The sequence below is a fragment of the Anabrus simplex genome, chromosome 1 (assembly GCF_040414725.1).
Source record: "Anabrus simplex isolate iqAnaSimp1 chromosome 1, ASM4041472v1, whole genome shotgun sequence".
Classification (NCBI taxonomy): Eukaryota; Metazoa; Arthropoda; class Insecta; order Orthoptera; family Tettigoniidae; genus Anabrus; species Anabrus simplex.
In genome coordinates this window covers 1,074,417,871-1,074,432,069 of record NC_090265.1, presented here as the reverse complement: position 1 = coordinate 1,074,432,069, position 14,199 = coordinate 1,074,417,871, and the positions used below count along the sequence as shown (strand labels likewise).

At 38.4% G+C, this 14,199-nt stretch overlaps 1 protein-coding gene across 9 annotated transcripts in view; it reads right to left on the bottom strand.

Moving 5' to 3' along the window:
- LOC136857997 (transmembrane and coiled-coil domains protein 2) overlaps positions 1–14,199 on the bottom strand; it is a 267,616-nt gene that overhangs the window by 145,454 nt on the left and 107,963 nt on the right. The window contains exon 1 of one of the 9 annotated variants that reach the window (XM_067137171.2): positions 4,945–5,074. The exons of the other annotated variants lie outside the window; for them this stretch is intronic. Coding sequence (XP_066993272.2) covers positions 4,945–5,048 — 104 coding nt within the window. The 5' untranslated portion in view covers positions 5,049–5,074. Of the gene's footprint in view, positions 1–4,944; positions 5,075–14,199 lie in introns of those variants that run through there. 9 annotated transcript variants of the gene reach the window in all.

The following is a 14,199-nucleotide window of genomic DNA, read 5'->3' as shown; positions in this document are numbered from 1 at the left end:
TTCTTCTCTTTTTCTTCCCTTACAATGTTCTTTACAGCAAGTTTCTTGTTCCTGTATACTCCTTGAAGTCTTTGTATTTCTTGTTCACTTTGTTCTTGTCTGTTTTTGTTTTTCCTTGTCCAGTGCCTTCTTTATTTGGTTAAAGGTTAAATCACATGGAGAAAAGAAGGGAGATTCAAACTGGAGATTTGTGAACCATTCATTACATTCCCCACCATGCTGTATTTAAGGAATCAAGCACAACTCAGTTAAGAGTAGTCCTTGACTGCTCAAGTAAAGTTTGTTCTCTGAATGATTTGTTGCTAACAGGACCTACACTTCAACAAGATTTGTACTCCATAGTCTTAAGATTTAGAACACATCCAGTTTGTCTTCACAGCCGATATAGAGAGGATGTACAGGAATATATTAGTACGCCCGAATCACAGATACTTCCAACACATCTTGTGGCAACCAAGTCCCAGGAAGCCAATTCGTATATACCAACTGAGAACAATAACGTGTGGAATGGCACCAAGCTCCTTCCTGGCAACAACTACCATATGAACTGTTATATCAAGATGAAGAAGCAGAAACCCTCCTGTGTCGTGAATATTGGAGGAAGATTTTTACATGGACAATGTACTGACAGAGCGAGAAATGTTAATGAGGCACTACAATTACAGCAAGATTTGGTTCAGGTTCTGCTGAATGCTGGATTTCCTTTGAGAAAATTCTCCTCAAATCATCCTGCTCTCTCATAGAAGCTGAGCCACTAAGCCACAGGGAACCTCAGGCACCAGTTTCACTACACAAGAAATTTGGTGTGAAGACTTTGGGAGTACTCTGGCATCCTATATCTGACAAGTTCTTTATTGCAGCAAAGAACTGCGAGTTGATTAACAAGGAGAATATCTTGACAAACGACAGGTGATCTCAACAACTGCTTAGGTGTCTGATCCACTTGGTCTCACTGGCCCCTATGTTATTTGCCTTAAAATGTTTATGCAACAATTGTGGTCTCATAATTTATAATGGGACAATCCATTGCCTCACTCGTTAAGTAATAGCTGGTATCAACAACACAAAGCTTGGAGCTTGACATTTCCAGCATCTCTTATTGGACAGACTTGATGGTGGTGTTAGGTTGGTTATCTTCCCTACACTCGCGCTGGAAAACGCTTGTTGGAAATCGTGTATCACAGATTCAACAGCTGAGTGGAGGCAGTTGCTGGAGATATGTATCGTCCCAAGATAACCCAGCGGATATATCATCACGAGGTATGAAGGTGAAACATCTTCAGCAATCCACATTATGGTGGGAAGGTGCTTCATGGTTGAAGCATCCTTGATCTTAATGGCCTGAGAATATTCGGATCAGCCCAAAGGAGTCTATGCAAGAAGAACGTACTACCAATGTTAAAACCTTGATATCATCAACAGACTGTGATACAACTATTGAGCATTTTTCAAGTCTGGGCAAGATCGTTAGAGTTATGGCTTCTGCCCGAGATTCATCTATAACTCCAGGCATTCTGACAAAATGATTGGTACTATGGACACCAACAAATTAAGGATAGCATTGAAGACTTGTGTCAAGATTGTGCAATGTTCTGTTTATAAGAAGGAGATTGAAACACTGAAGAGGATGGAACAGATCTCATCTAGCAGCAGTCTTCTCAATCTCCATCCATCTCTGGACAAAGCAGTAGTTTTAAGAGTACGGGGAAGTTGAATCAGTCAGTGTTACCTTACAAAACAAAACATCAAATGGTCTTGCCTCCTGGACAACACCTGACTACGCTTGTTATAAGAGCAGAACATCTTTGTCTCTTACATGCTTGATTGAATTTGAGGCCTTTAACTGTGTTGTCCAGTAATGCTGAGAAACCCCTCCCTATAACACCTGGACATTTCCTAATTGGTTCCCCACTTGTTTCCTTTCCAGAGTCAGACTTAAGCAATGTCTCTCTGTCCCAGCTAAGGAGATGGGAGGATTTGTCAGTCAGATACCTTCTTCACAGATGGTTACAGTGTATTAAACTGAAAGGCGCAGCAAAGATAAGGTTAACGGGACAGTACTCTGATGTTCGTGTCCAGCCTTCTCGTCCCTTTATGAATGTTGATGTAGACTACACTCGACCTTTAATGATGAAACTTGGTGCTGCTAGAAGTAATGCAACCCAGAAGTGTTATATCGCACTCTTTGTATGCATGTGCACTAAGGTGGTACATATTGAACTGGTTAGTAGTATAACATCAAGTGCATTTATAGGTGCCATGAAACGATTCACAGCTCGTAGAGGCAAATGTTCCAATGTGTATTCTAATAATGAGACTAATTTTGTTAAGGCTAGTAAGGAACTGCAAGAGCTTCTCCCGAACTTAATTGTAAATTAAGGGCCACAGAAATCAATTAAAGTTATAAATTGAAAGCGTGTGTTAGAGAAACCATTTCTTCAGTGTTAGTTAAATTTATTCTTTGATGATGAGATTATGAGTTCATTACATAATTAATTTATTAATATATCAAAACTGTGTTTTGAAATAGTGTAATATCAACTGATCAACTCAAATTAATTCTGGAAGTCTTAGTTTTAATGGCTGGAGAAGTTAACTTGTCAACATGACGATTAAGGAGATATGTCCCAATGCAACTAGCAAACTGTTCAAATGGCATTTTATACCTCCAAGTTTGCCACATTTTGGAGGTCGCTGGGAAGTGAACACCAAGAATTTGAAATATCACCTGACACATACTGGGTACACATATACTTAGCTATGAAGAGTTAAGTACCTTGCTATGTCAGATAGAAGCTTGTTTGAATTCGAGGCCTTTAACTATGTTGTCCAGTAAACCTTATGAACCCCTCCCCTTAACACTTGGACATTTTCTAATTGGTTCCCCACTTGTTTCCTTTCCAGAGCCAGACTTAAGCAATGTGTCTCTGTCCCAGCTAAGGAGATGGGAGAGGCTACAGTATTTCTTACAGCATACATGAAAGAGATGGTCCACCAGCTGCCTCAGCAGCCTTCAATAATGCCAAAAATGGAAAACCGTGCAACCCAGTGTTCCTGTTGGTGCTTTCGTGCTCATGAAGAACGAGACTACACCACCGCTCCAGTGGAGGATGACTGTTGTGTTTAAGACCTATACCGGTAGTGACAGACTTATGCATGCAGTGTATGTTAAAAATTTCAAGGGGATTTTAAAATGTTCATTGAGTAAATTAGTAGCACTTCACACAGTTGAGTAGTTGATCTTGACAGATCATGGGGAGAGGGGCAGGATGGACAAAATACGGGAAGTTTTGGACGGTAAACTTCTGCCTTCTTGGCATTTTGTTATGTTTAGGTTGGAAGTCAGAGACTATTCTCATGGTTTTCTGAAGCTGTTTATATTGTAATCATGTAAAATACTTGTATTTAAGTTAAGGAATAAATCGTGTAATATCCTGATTGGCGAGCTCCACTACACTATTAAGTTAAAGTATCATAACCAAGCAGTATCTGCTATGTAGATAAAATGAAGCAAAAAAATTTCTACCAGATTCAAAGAACATATCAGTCACATCAAGAACCAAGACATGAAAATTTTCAGTTGTAGCGATGCATTCCTCCAAAACAAATCATGAAATTTAATTTGGTAAAATTAAGATTTGGCACCTGTTCCCCAGAACCTAAAAAATAAAAAAATTGAGAGTTTATAAAATTAAAAATAGCATACTCGAACAGCATGAATTTAGAGGAAGGTTGGAAAATCAGCAATTCTTGGATGCCTTTACACACAAATTACAAGTTGCTTATATCTCACATTATGACTTTGCTGGTGAGACTTAATGTTTACAGTGCACTATGTCTTCTGGTATGGGCTAGAACAAATTTGTTACTTTCATTCAGTCTCATCCTTGGCTTTGACAATATGAAAGTGACTGAGGCATGAGTGCTGCTAGTAATGCCATTCCATATGCAGCCAGTCCCTGTAATAAATGGTGTGAAAATGTCACTCATAGTGTCAGTTGATGCATGCATTTCAGTGGGCTTGGCACACTGATATATAACAGCAACTTCTGGCTCAGTGAGGAAAGCAAATGGGAAACTACCTAACTCCTCATTTCCCTAGTACGCCTCTTCAGTGATGCATAAGCTATCTATGACAGCTGATGGAGGAGCTGTTGAGGATCAAACCAGCCCTTGGGCTGAATACTCAACATTCATACATGGCAGGATTCCAGAAAAAACTCAGGACATCAGTTGTATTTATCGATCTCTCTCTAGTATTTTTGGAGAGGACTAATTTACAAACTTCTCTGAATTATGCCCTGTGAAACCATCACTGGATTATCAATAATATGCTCAGCGACGGAAAATTCTGTGTGTGTATGGGGAACAGTATGAGCACGGTGATGAAGCTCAAAAATGGTTTACCTCAAGGATTACACCTATCTCAGTTTGTACATCTCTGTTCTCCCAGAGACTACAAGTAGAAAATCTTGTTACGCTAATGCGTTAACACAACACCCACGAGGTACTACCCAACTGAAAATCAATTCTGTGGTTGAGTTCTGCGACATAACTGGCAGCCAAAACCTTGAGGCATCTCCCTGGATTGTAAGGCTTTTTACAAACACCACCTTGTGAACCTATCTAAGAAGCTCAGAAAAGACAATAATATACTCAGAAATTATGTGAATCAAGTTGGGGAGCTGCAGCAAAGACCTTGCAATCTTCTACTCTAATTTGGCTGAATAGTTCCCATCCACGACTGGCAAATAACTGAACGCAAGTCTGCTTCTAGTATCTGATATCATACCTGACCTTCAGTGTCTGTCAAGAGGTAAATTCCACCTGATTTCAGTAGAACAATTAACCTCATCAGATAGTAGAGGAAGATCTGCATTATCCCTCAATTTCCTGTCCCAGAAGACATTTCTGGTCTCAAATCCTTTAAATGATGATACCCACCGCCATATTCTCCTTTCTGCTACATGCTGAGCTTCCACCACCATGTGACTTGTGATGTCATCGAACTTTTTCAAAGTGCTCCACGCTTTCTTGTTCGAGGACATTCCTTCTGTCCTCCAATAAAATGTACCGTGTAACGGCCCCCTCTAATTAAAAAAAAAAAAAGACATTTGTTCTGCACCTGCTCCTCAGCCTTGTGCACACTGAAAGAACAAACACAAAAAGCATGATCAAGATGATGATTTAGAGTTCTAGTTCATGCCTGAAGGGTGAAAGGGGAGTCAAACTCCCTGGATTCGAAGCTCAAATGAAAATTAAGTTTTTTTAGCTCACCCAGTCCTCACACATGATGAATTTCCAGATTGACTGAAATAAAAGAGTACGTGTAAAAACACGCACTTTGCAGGGTGATAGTGTACAGGCCTTCCCACGGCGACTGAAGCTTCGGTTATTTCCTTTTAGTCTGGCACTTCAGCTGGAGTCCCTCCACACCAGACTACAATCGAAGCTGGACTGATTTTTAAAGATATTCATAAATTCTTTTCTATTCATAAATTAACTTTGCCGAACACTATTATTTTACGTGAAGATGTGGTCAAGAACTTGGGTTCTATTTAAATTCACCTAACTCAAATCTATGGACCATGTTCTTGCGGCTCCTTTTCATTTTGAAAACAATAAAATACAGATGCAGGAATCAACTTCTTTTTCCCAGCCACACCCTTTCCTTCCCAGTTTGTTTTCCTAGGATACTTATCTTTTTTTATTGAACATATCTGCTAGATGGATGTCTTTTTAACCTACCCTGGAGGTGAAAAAAAATTGGCCAATTTTCCTTGATAGTTTGACCTTGTTATCATTTTTTTTATCTTATTATGACTCTTGCTGTTATTTCAAGATCTTTGTTCTATAAGAATTGCTATGGTTCTCAGATCAAAAATACATGTTGTATCATACTTTCTTGAAATTTGCCTGTTTTTTCTTTATTTTATGGTTTCCTATAAATTATTACTGCTCTGTACCTACCACAGAGTCCTTTGGGTTCCCAGCACTGTCCTTGCGCTCGCTGATACTGCAATCGACCATCTTTGAAATGTTTGAAGCAAGACTTGTCCATGCATTTGTGGTATCCACTTTATTTTTATAAGTTTCTAGCTTTGACATACTACACATCATTAATCCTACATACATATAAAAATCTTAATCCGCAACAAATGGTAGCAAGTACTTACCTCATTTGATATCCAAAGTATTCTTACCTCTACCTAACAAATGGTAGCAGACTTCTTTTTCTTTCCTTTTTTAATTGCAATTTTCTTTGTCGACCTCTAACATTCATACACTGGTTTGCTAACACATTGTTTACATTTCCCTACCCCATTTCCTTGTCCATATAATGGCTTGTTTTTCTAACAATTTTCCAATGTTTGACATTACTGATCAATCTGGACTTCCTCTGTTTTGAAATATTTCTTTGCCAAATCCCGCTAGTGCTGACTTAATTTCACTTTCTGATCTTCCTACTTCATTATCTCATACCCCCACTTGCGTAACTCCTCCGAATCCATTTTCCCCTCTACCAACGAATTCCGATAGAAAACCTTTTTCTCCCATACAATATCCTATGTGCCCCCACCCACATCCATTTACTTCTTCTCCATTACAACAAATTAACGCTGTAGACACTTCCCTAAATATCCAAATTATCAAACAATCTTTATTACAAGTTCCTCGGTTACAGATCCCCGTAGCTTAACAGTATGGTTGTTTTCAGTTTTGAAAGTTTTTAAGTATTAAACTGACTTGTTTTTCTCAGCTGATTGGCTTACTTTCTCCCAAAACTACAGGCCACTTAACTAATTTTTGGTTAGAAAATCTGTTACATTTTTCAAATTGGTTTCAACTTTGCACAACCATCCATAATTATTTTTTACCATTTGAGGTTCGTCATAAACTCAGCTTAGAGTTTATCCATCATCATCAACTTCCTAATGAATCGGCTTCTGATTATCTAAATTCAATCACTACTTATAGTGATGTTTTGAATATTGCATACTACTTACGAATTGATTTCTATTGTTGTTTCATGACAGCCCCTCGTTTCATCAACTATTTAATGCATTAAATTCACCTATTTCTTTACCATAGTTGTACAATTTAGCTCAATCTCATGCTGTCAATTCCCTTGGTGACGCCTCATATTATTCCTCAATTCCCCCACCGGTTCAAAATCCGATTTGACCTATTCATCCTACCACACCAACTACAACTGACTCAATCTATCCCTAGATCTTCAATTGTTTGCTTTCAATGTAAAGGTATGGGACATTTTTCTAAGAATTGTGCTACTTCCCATCAGGGAAACGCATTTCACCCTCGTCAATATGGCAGTAGGCAACATGTAGGGGTTAATCTGCCTTCGACTACTCAGATTTCCACCAGTAAAGAGAAAATCTTACACCCTTCATATAATGATTCTCTTCCCCAACCATCTTCTCAATTATCTTCTCAGGGCTCGATTCAAGACTGTTCCTCTTTTTCTTTTTCTTCGTTTTTACCCCGCATTTCACATCTTATTGTCACTATTAATAATGTTTCATCGATTGCTCTTTTGAACTCCCGAGCTGCTGTTTCATTAATTAGCCTTTCTTTTTTTGCAATCACTTCAACACATTTTTCCTCATCTTCAATATTCTTTCTCCAATGCCAATTGTGTTTCTACGTCCAATCATACCACCAATATTGCTGGCCAAATCTCTCTTACTGTGAAGACTCAACACTTTTCCTGGCCATTTACATTTCTCATTGTACAAGATTTATCTTCTCCACTCATTTTGGGTCATGACTTTCTCTCTCACACTGGTGTTATGCTTGATTCTCGTAACTCGCTCATCCATTTTCATTTTTCTCGAAGATCGATTCCATTAATTAATTATGCTGACTATCCTTCCCAACCTTTGCCTAAAATTTTTACTAACTCTCTCTATTCCGATCTATTCAGTCAGATCAAATTCAACACTTGTTAAATTAATTTTCTGATATTATTATTCCTGTTCTTGGTACTGTAAACAAATTTCTAGCTCATATTGATTGAACTGATTCTACTCCTGTTTGTCCTTCTCCTTATTTTTTGAGCCCTCCTCGCATGAAGATCTTGAATCAATTAGTTGATAAAATGTTGGCAAACAAAACTATTGTTCCCTCTTCTTCAAATTATGCTTCACCTGCCTTTATTGTTGATAAGCCTGATGGATCCTCTTGATTTATCATCAATTATCGAAAACTAAACTCTCGCATGCTTTATGATGCGTACCCTATGCCCAAAGTACAATCCGCTTCTCAGCATTTTTCAAACTACAAATATTTTAATATTTTTGATCTTAATTCTGCATATAATCAAATTCCTCTTGACGAAATTAGCTCCTGTTACATGGCTTTCATCACCCCCAATGGATTATACCAATTTCAAAAAGTTCCTTTTGGTTTAAACCCTGGTTCCCAAATATTGCAACGTTTTGTGGATTCTCTTTTATTCGATATAAAGTATAAATACTCGTTTCCTTTATTGATGACATTTTAATTTATTCACCAGATTTTGAGTCTCATCTCCAACATATTCGTGAGATAGTGACTCGTTTGCGTTCTGTAGGTTTTACTGTCAACCCCTCTAAAGTTTCGATTGTTCAAACTTCTATTCAAATTTTTAGGTCATCTTCTATCTTCTTAAGGAGTTGCTGTTGATCCCGATAGGGTTTCTGCCATTCATCGGGTTCCTCCTCTCAAAAATCTAAAGCAATTAAGATCTTTTATGGGTATGGTTGGTTTCTATGGCAAATATATTTCACAATTTTTCCCACACCCCTTAATTTGCTTAAAGGCATCAAATTTCATTGGCATTAACCTCAAGAAACTGCCTTATGCACTTTAAAAGCTAAATTAGCTCAAGCTCCCCTTTGCAGCTTCCTGATTTTGATATCACCTTCAAGCTTTCCACTGATACTTCTAATGTAGCTATTAGTGATGTTTTACAGCAAACTAAGAATAGCCAAACTCTTCTTGTAGCCTACTTTAGTCTCATTATCTCCCACTGAGCGTGAATATTCTATTTACGAACGTGAAGCTCTTGCCTTGCTTTAGACTACTGAACATTTCGCTGATGACATGACAATGGGGAATTTGTGGTAAGCACCGATAATCAAGCTCTTTCTTGGTTATTACATAATGCCCCCAAAATCGGTACAGCTGGTCGCTGGCTACTTCGATTATCTCGTTTTAAATTTTCCCTTAAATTTGTATCTGGTTTTCGAAATTCTGTTGCCGATGCTTTGTCTCGCTTATTTGATGACCATCATAATTATTCTGAATTAGATCAGCTCCCTGTTGATATGGTCAATGGAATCTCTTCCCTTAACGATTTTCCTTTCTCTTTTCAATCTTTCACCACCATCAAAATCTTTATCGCTATTGTGAACAACTTTAAACTGAAGTTGCCTGTCCTAACTATTCAGGCCCTTTTCATCTTCTTAACCGTTTACTTGTCTTAAAACTTACTCTCAAATCCACTCCATGCGCATTGATATCCACTCTTGGGAAGATCTTGTGAGTTGCGTCACAAACATAAGCCACCTAATGCTCAACCTTTCAGTTCTTATGCTGCTTCTACATCCACCTACCCGGCTGAGAAATTTTATATCGACATCGTAGGACCCCTTGTCAAATCTTTCAAATCCAATTCTTATATCTTAACGTTATTGGATGGGTTTTCCAAATTCCTTATTGTCTGCCCTTTGTGCAAGATTTCTTCTCAAATTATTGTTAATTTGTTAACTAATCATATTTTTCCTATTACTGGCCTTCCTAAATTTTTTGTTTCAGATAATGCGACTATCTTTACCTCTAAATTATTTTATAATTTTTGTTTTTCTTATGGTATTAAGAAAATTTTTATTTCTCCATATTTCTCCATTTCTCCAAGCTAAAGTAGTTGAGCGCTACCATAGAAATTTAAAATCTTTTCAATTTTTCACTCTCATGACCGAAAATCATGGGACTCTGAACTTCATTTCACTTTAGCTTTCAACACTACTATTAACAGTTCCATCTCCTTTTCCCCTGCTAAATTGTTTTCAGGTAGGGATTTTCATACATCCCTATCTCTGAATTGGGATTTGCCTACGCTTTTGGAGACTACTCCTAATCTATTTACAAACTCGAGATAAAATTGGCTCTCACAAAGCTGCATCAGGCTAGAGATGTTCATAAGTGGACTTGTTCCGCGCAGCTTCAGCCAGCTCGGTTTAAATTATTTGATCTCATTCTTTTTAAAAACTCTCCCCAAAGTTCTGCTCAGAATCAGATCTCCGCTAAGCTTTGCCCTCATTGGCTTGGCCCCTACTGTATTCTTTTTTTTTTTTTTTTCCCCTCCTCCTCAGTCACTACCTACTTCAACTTGTTTCAAATCCCTTGGAAATTAAACAGACTCATTTTTCACAATTAAAGAAATTTTCATCATAACCTTTTTGGCATGATATATTTTTTTTATTCCTATTGCTCTTATTCTGTTTATTGCCCCTTTTGCCATTGCCCTAAGTGTCATGCCACCTTGTTTTAAAGAAGGAAAGAGAGAAGGCATGTGAGGGGGGAGGGGAGGTCAAGATTTGTGTTTGTATATTTTATTATTTCCGGTCACATTTTCTCGCTTTGCAGTTTTCTCTTTTGGCATATTTCTCTTTTTCTTCCTTTTATTCATGATTTGCTTGCTCACCCAGTCCCCTCCCTCCACCCATGACCTTTCAAGTTGGACTCTCCCGTGAATCTTTATGATCATATAATGTTCTAATTTTGAGAAAAACTATTGTGCACTAAAATTGAATGGGTGCTCGCAAAAACGGGCTAACCAACATTTTGTTAGAACAGAGATAAATAAACTTTTCTGTAGTCACGAAAATAATATTTTTGTCATCATTTTATCTCAATGTAGTGCCTTTAAATTATCAGTAGCATATAATAGAACTGTATTAAAAATGATAGTTGCTTGGAAAAATAGCAATATAAAAACTGAAGAAAATTGACTTTTGCATGACCTAGTTATAAATAATAGTTTACCTTAGATTCGTAACCAAACTTTATTTTATGATCATACAATACAAAAAATGTCTTTTATATACAGTAAATTAGATATATATATTTCTTTGCTAGTGGCTTTACGTCGCACCGACACAGATAGGTCTTATGGTGACGGTGGGATAGGAAAGGCCTAGGAGCTGGAAGAAAGCAGCTGTGGCCTTAATTAGGGTACAGCACCAGCATTTGCCTGGTGTAAAAATGGGAAAACACGGAAAACCATCTTCAGGGCTGCCGACAGTGGGATTCGAATCCACTATCTCCCCGATGCAAGCTCACAGCCGCGCGCCCCTAACCGCACGGCCAACTTGCCCGGTAAATTAGATATAAATATGCTGCAGACTTATTTTGGAATATGGCATAACATTCCCTCGGAGACAATGATCAGTCATAAACGTCACATTCTAATGCATTGGAGAAAGATTCATCAGCCACGTCTTGGCCATTGCCAGCTGTCAGTTCTCTGTAATACTGGCGATATCTTGGAGGGACATATTCAAGCAGCTCAAACAAGTCCTTACACTTTGTGGCTTTATTGGCTTTGTACCATTGTAATTTTGTGACAGCTCAATACTAGCAAGTGATGGCCGACCACCAATACCGTTCCTTTTGTTAATGTCAACACAATCATATTCCTCACTATTTCTGTTCTTTTGTATTTTACTTTTCCAGGTATTATCACTTCTTTTATGTTTTCTGTAATCATCCACGTAAAAATCAACATTATTTCCATCTCCATCGGCAATAATACCACGTGACAAAGCCGTTTTTGTTTTGATAGTAAACAAACAGGATAGCCAACACAATCCAGAGAGCGAGTTCCAAGTGTATCTCAATATGGAATGTTTAGTCACACATTTCAGTGTCAAATGGGATGAAGTTATAGAGGTTTTGTTATGATACTGGAGTGAATGGGTAGTTTTAGGATATAAAACACTTCTCACCCACAGCCACTAGCATACATAGGAATACAGTTTGCTAACCTACATATACAGCAATGCCTCCTGCGTTAACAAAATTAGTCTAAAAAAGGTGGCAAAAAATTAAAAGCATTGTATCTCATCACATAGGATTCCCTCACGTTAGCCCAATTCAAAGAAAATAGTTTGAACCTTCCACAATAGATGGCAGCACATAACTCATTAAAAAAAAAAATGTTTGTTAGCCCGTTTTTGCAAGCACCCATTCAATTGTACTTCTAATTCCCTTGTACTTTCTTGCCATTAAGGTAAAATTGTAATTTTTTCTTTTTTCTAATCATAGGATATTTATTTCTAACTTGATCGGCAACAATTATCATTATATTCTTGTATTATTCCCTTCTCTTAAATCAATTTTTGTAAACAGTTCAGATCGTCTTTGTTATATCTTTTTTTTTTTTTTTTTTTTTTTTTTTGCTAGTTGCTTTACGTCGCACCGACACAGATAGGTCTTATGGCGACGATGGGACAGGAAAGGGCTAGGAGTGGGAAGGAAGCGGCCGTGGCCTTAATTAAGGTACAGCCCCAGCATTTGCCTGGTGTGAAAATGGGAAACCACGGAAAACCATTTTCAGGGCTGCCGACAGTGGGGTTCGAACCTACTATCTCCCGAATACTGGACACTGGCCGCACTTAAGCGACTGCAGCTATCGAGCTCGGTGTTATATCTATCCTCTTAATTATACCCTTTTATTTTTTGTCCCTTCTCTTTTCCCTTTTTTCTTACCTTCCCCATGTTCCCTTTTCTCTATATTTATTCCCCTTTTCCTGCATCATTTTGAACATTTACTGCTGTTAGTTTTGTTTCTTTTTTCTCGCTGTCAATCTTCATCTTCCACGATCGTTGCTCCTGTGAGAAGGCGCCTCTCCTGGGACATCGACTACGCCATCAGCTGTCATTCTTCACCGATCCTTCAGATTTCATGTGGCGGCAGGAGTATGTAATGGGCCCCTACAATCAAAAAAGAAAGAAGAATTTGTTCTGTACCTGCTCCTCTGCCTTGTTCACCCAGCATCTTCGCCTTTATGCTACATGCTGAGCTTCCAGCCGTTTCTTCGCCATCTGACTTGTGATGTCATCAAACTTTCCCAAAGTGCTCCATGCTTTCTTGTTCGAGGACATTCCTTCTGTTCCTTCTGTTCTCCTATAAAATGCACCGATGTTCCCTCAAAATCAGTCCAGCTTCGATTGTGGTCTTGTGTGGAGGGACTCCAGCTGAAGTGCGAAGTGCATGTTTTTACACGTACTCTTTTATTTCAGTCAATCTGGAAATTCATCATGTATGAGGACTGGGTGAGAAAGAAAAAAAAAAACCTCTTTATTTTCTTTCATTTGAGCTTCAAATCCAGGGAGTCTGACTCCCCTTTCGCCCTTCAGGCTTGAACTAGAACTCTAAATCATCATCTTTATCATACTTTTTGTGTTTGCTCTTTCAGTGTGAGAACTTAACCTCGGTCTATTCATTAACTAACTTTGTCGAACACTATTATTTTACATGAAGATGTGATCAAGAACTTGTGTTCTATTTAAATTCACCTAACTCAATTCTATGGACCGTGTTCTTGTGGTTCCTTTTCATTTTAAAAGCAATAAAATGCAGATGCAGGAATCGACCTCTTTTTCCCACCCTCTCCCTTTCCTTCCCAGTTAGTTTTCCTAGGATACTTACCTCTTTTCTTCTTGTTTCGTATAGGCCAGCTAAGGACCACGACATTCAACTATTGCATTTTGGAATGGGCTTTGATGTTTGCCCAGTAGTTGCGCATCCTCAGGCTGTGTTGCTCCTTCCTCTCCTTTGTCCAAAGGGCGCCAGTCTTCCTTGTTGGTAGTCTGTCCTGGAACTTCTTATGTTTACGCAACTTCCTGAGTGCTGTCCGATCGTTTTAAGATTCCTTCTGTTATTCCCAGTTCCTGTACATCTTTATCCACTTCAATCAACCATGGTGACTTGGTCTTCCTATTTTGCCAGTAGCTGAGAATCTGGTTGGTCAACCTGGTAGGATGCATCCTGTAGACGTGCCCATAGAATGCTAGGCGTCTCTTCCTTGCTACATTCGTTATTCTTTCACAGTACTTGTAGAGCTCTTGGTTAGAGCATCTTTTATAACTGTCCCCTTCCTTGACTGGCCCCATTATCTTCCTCATTATCTT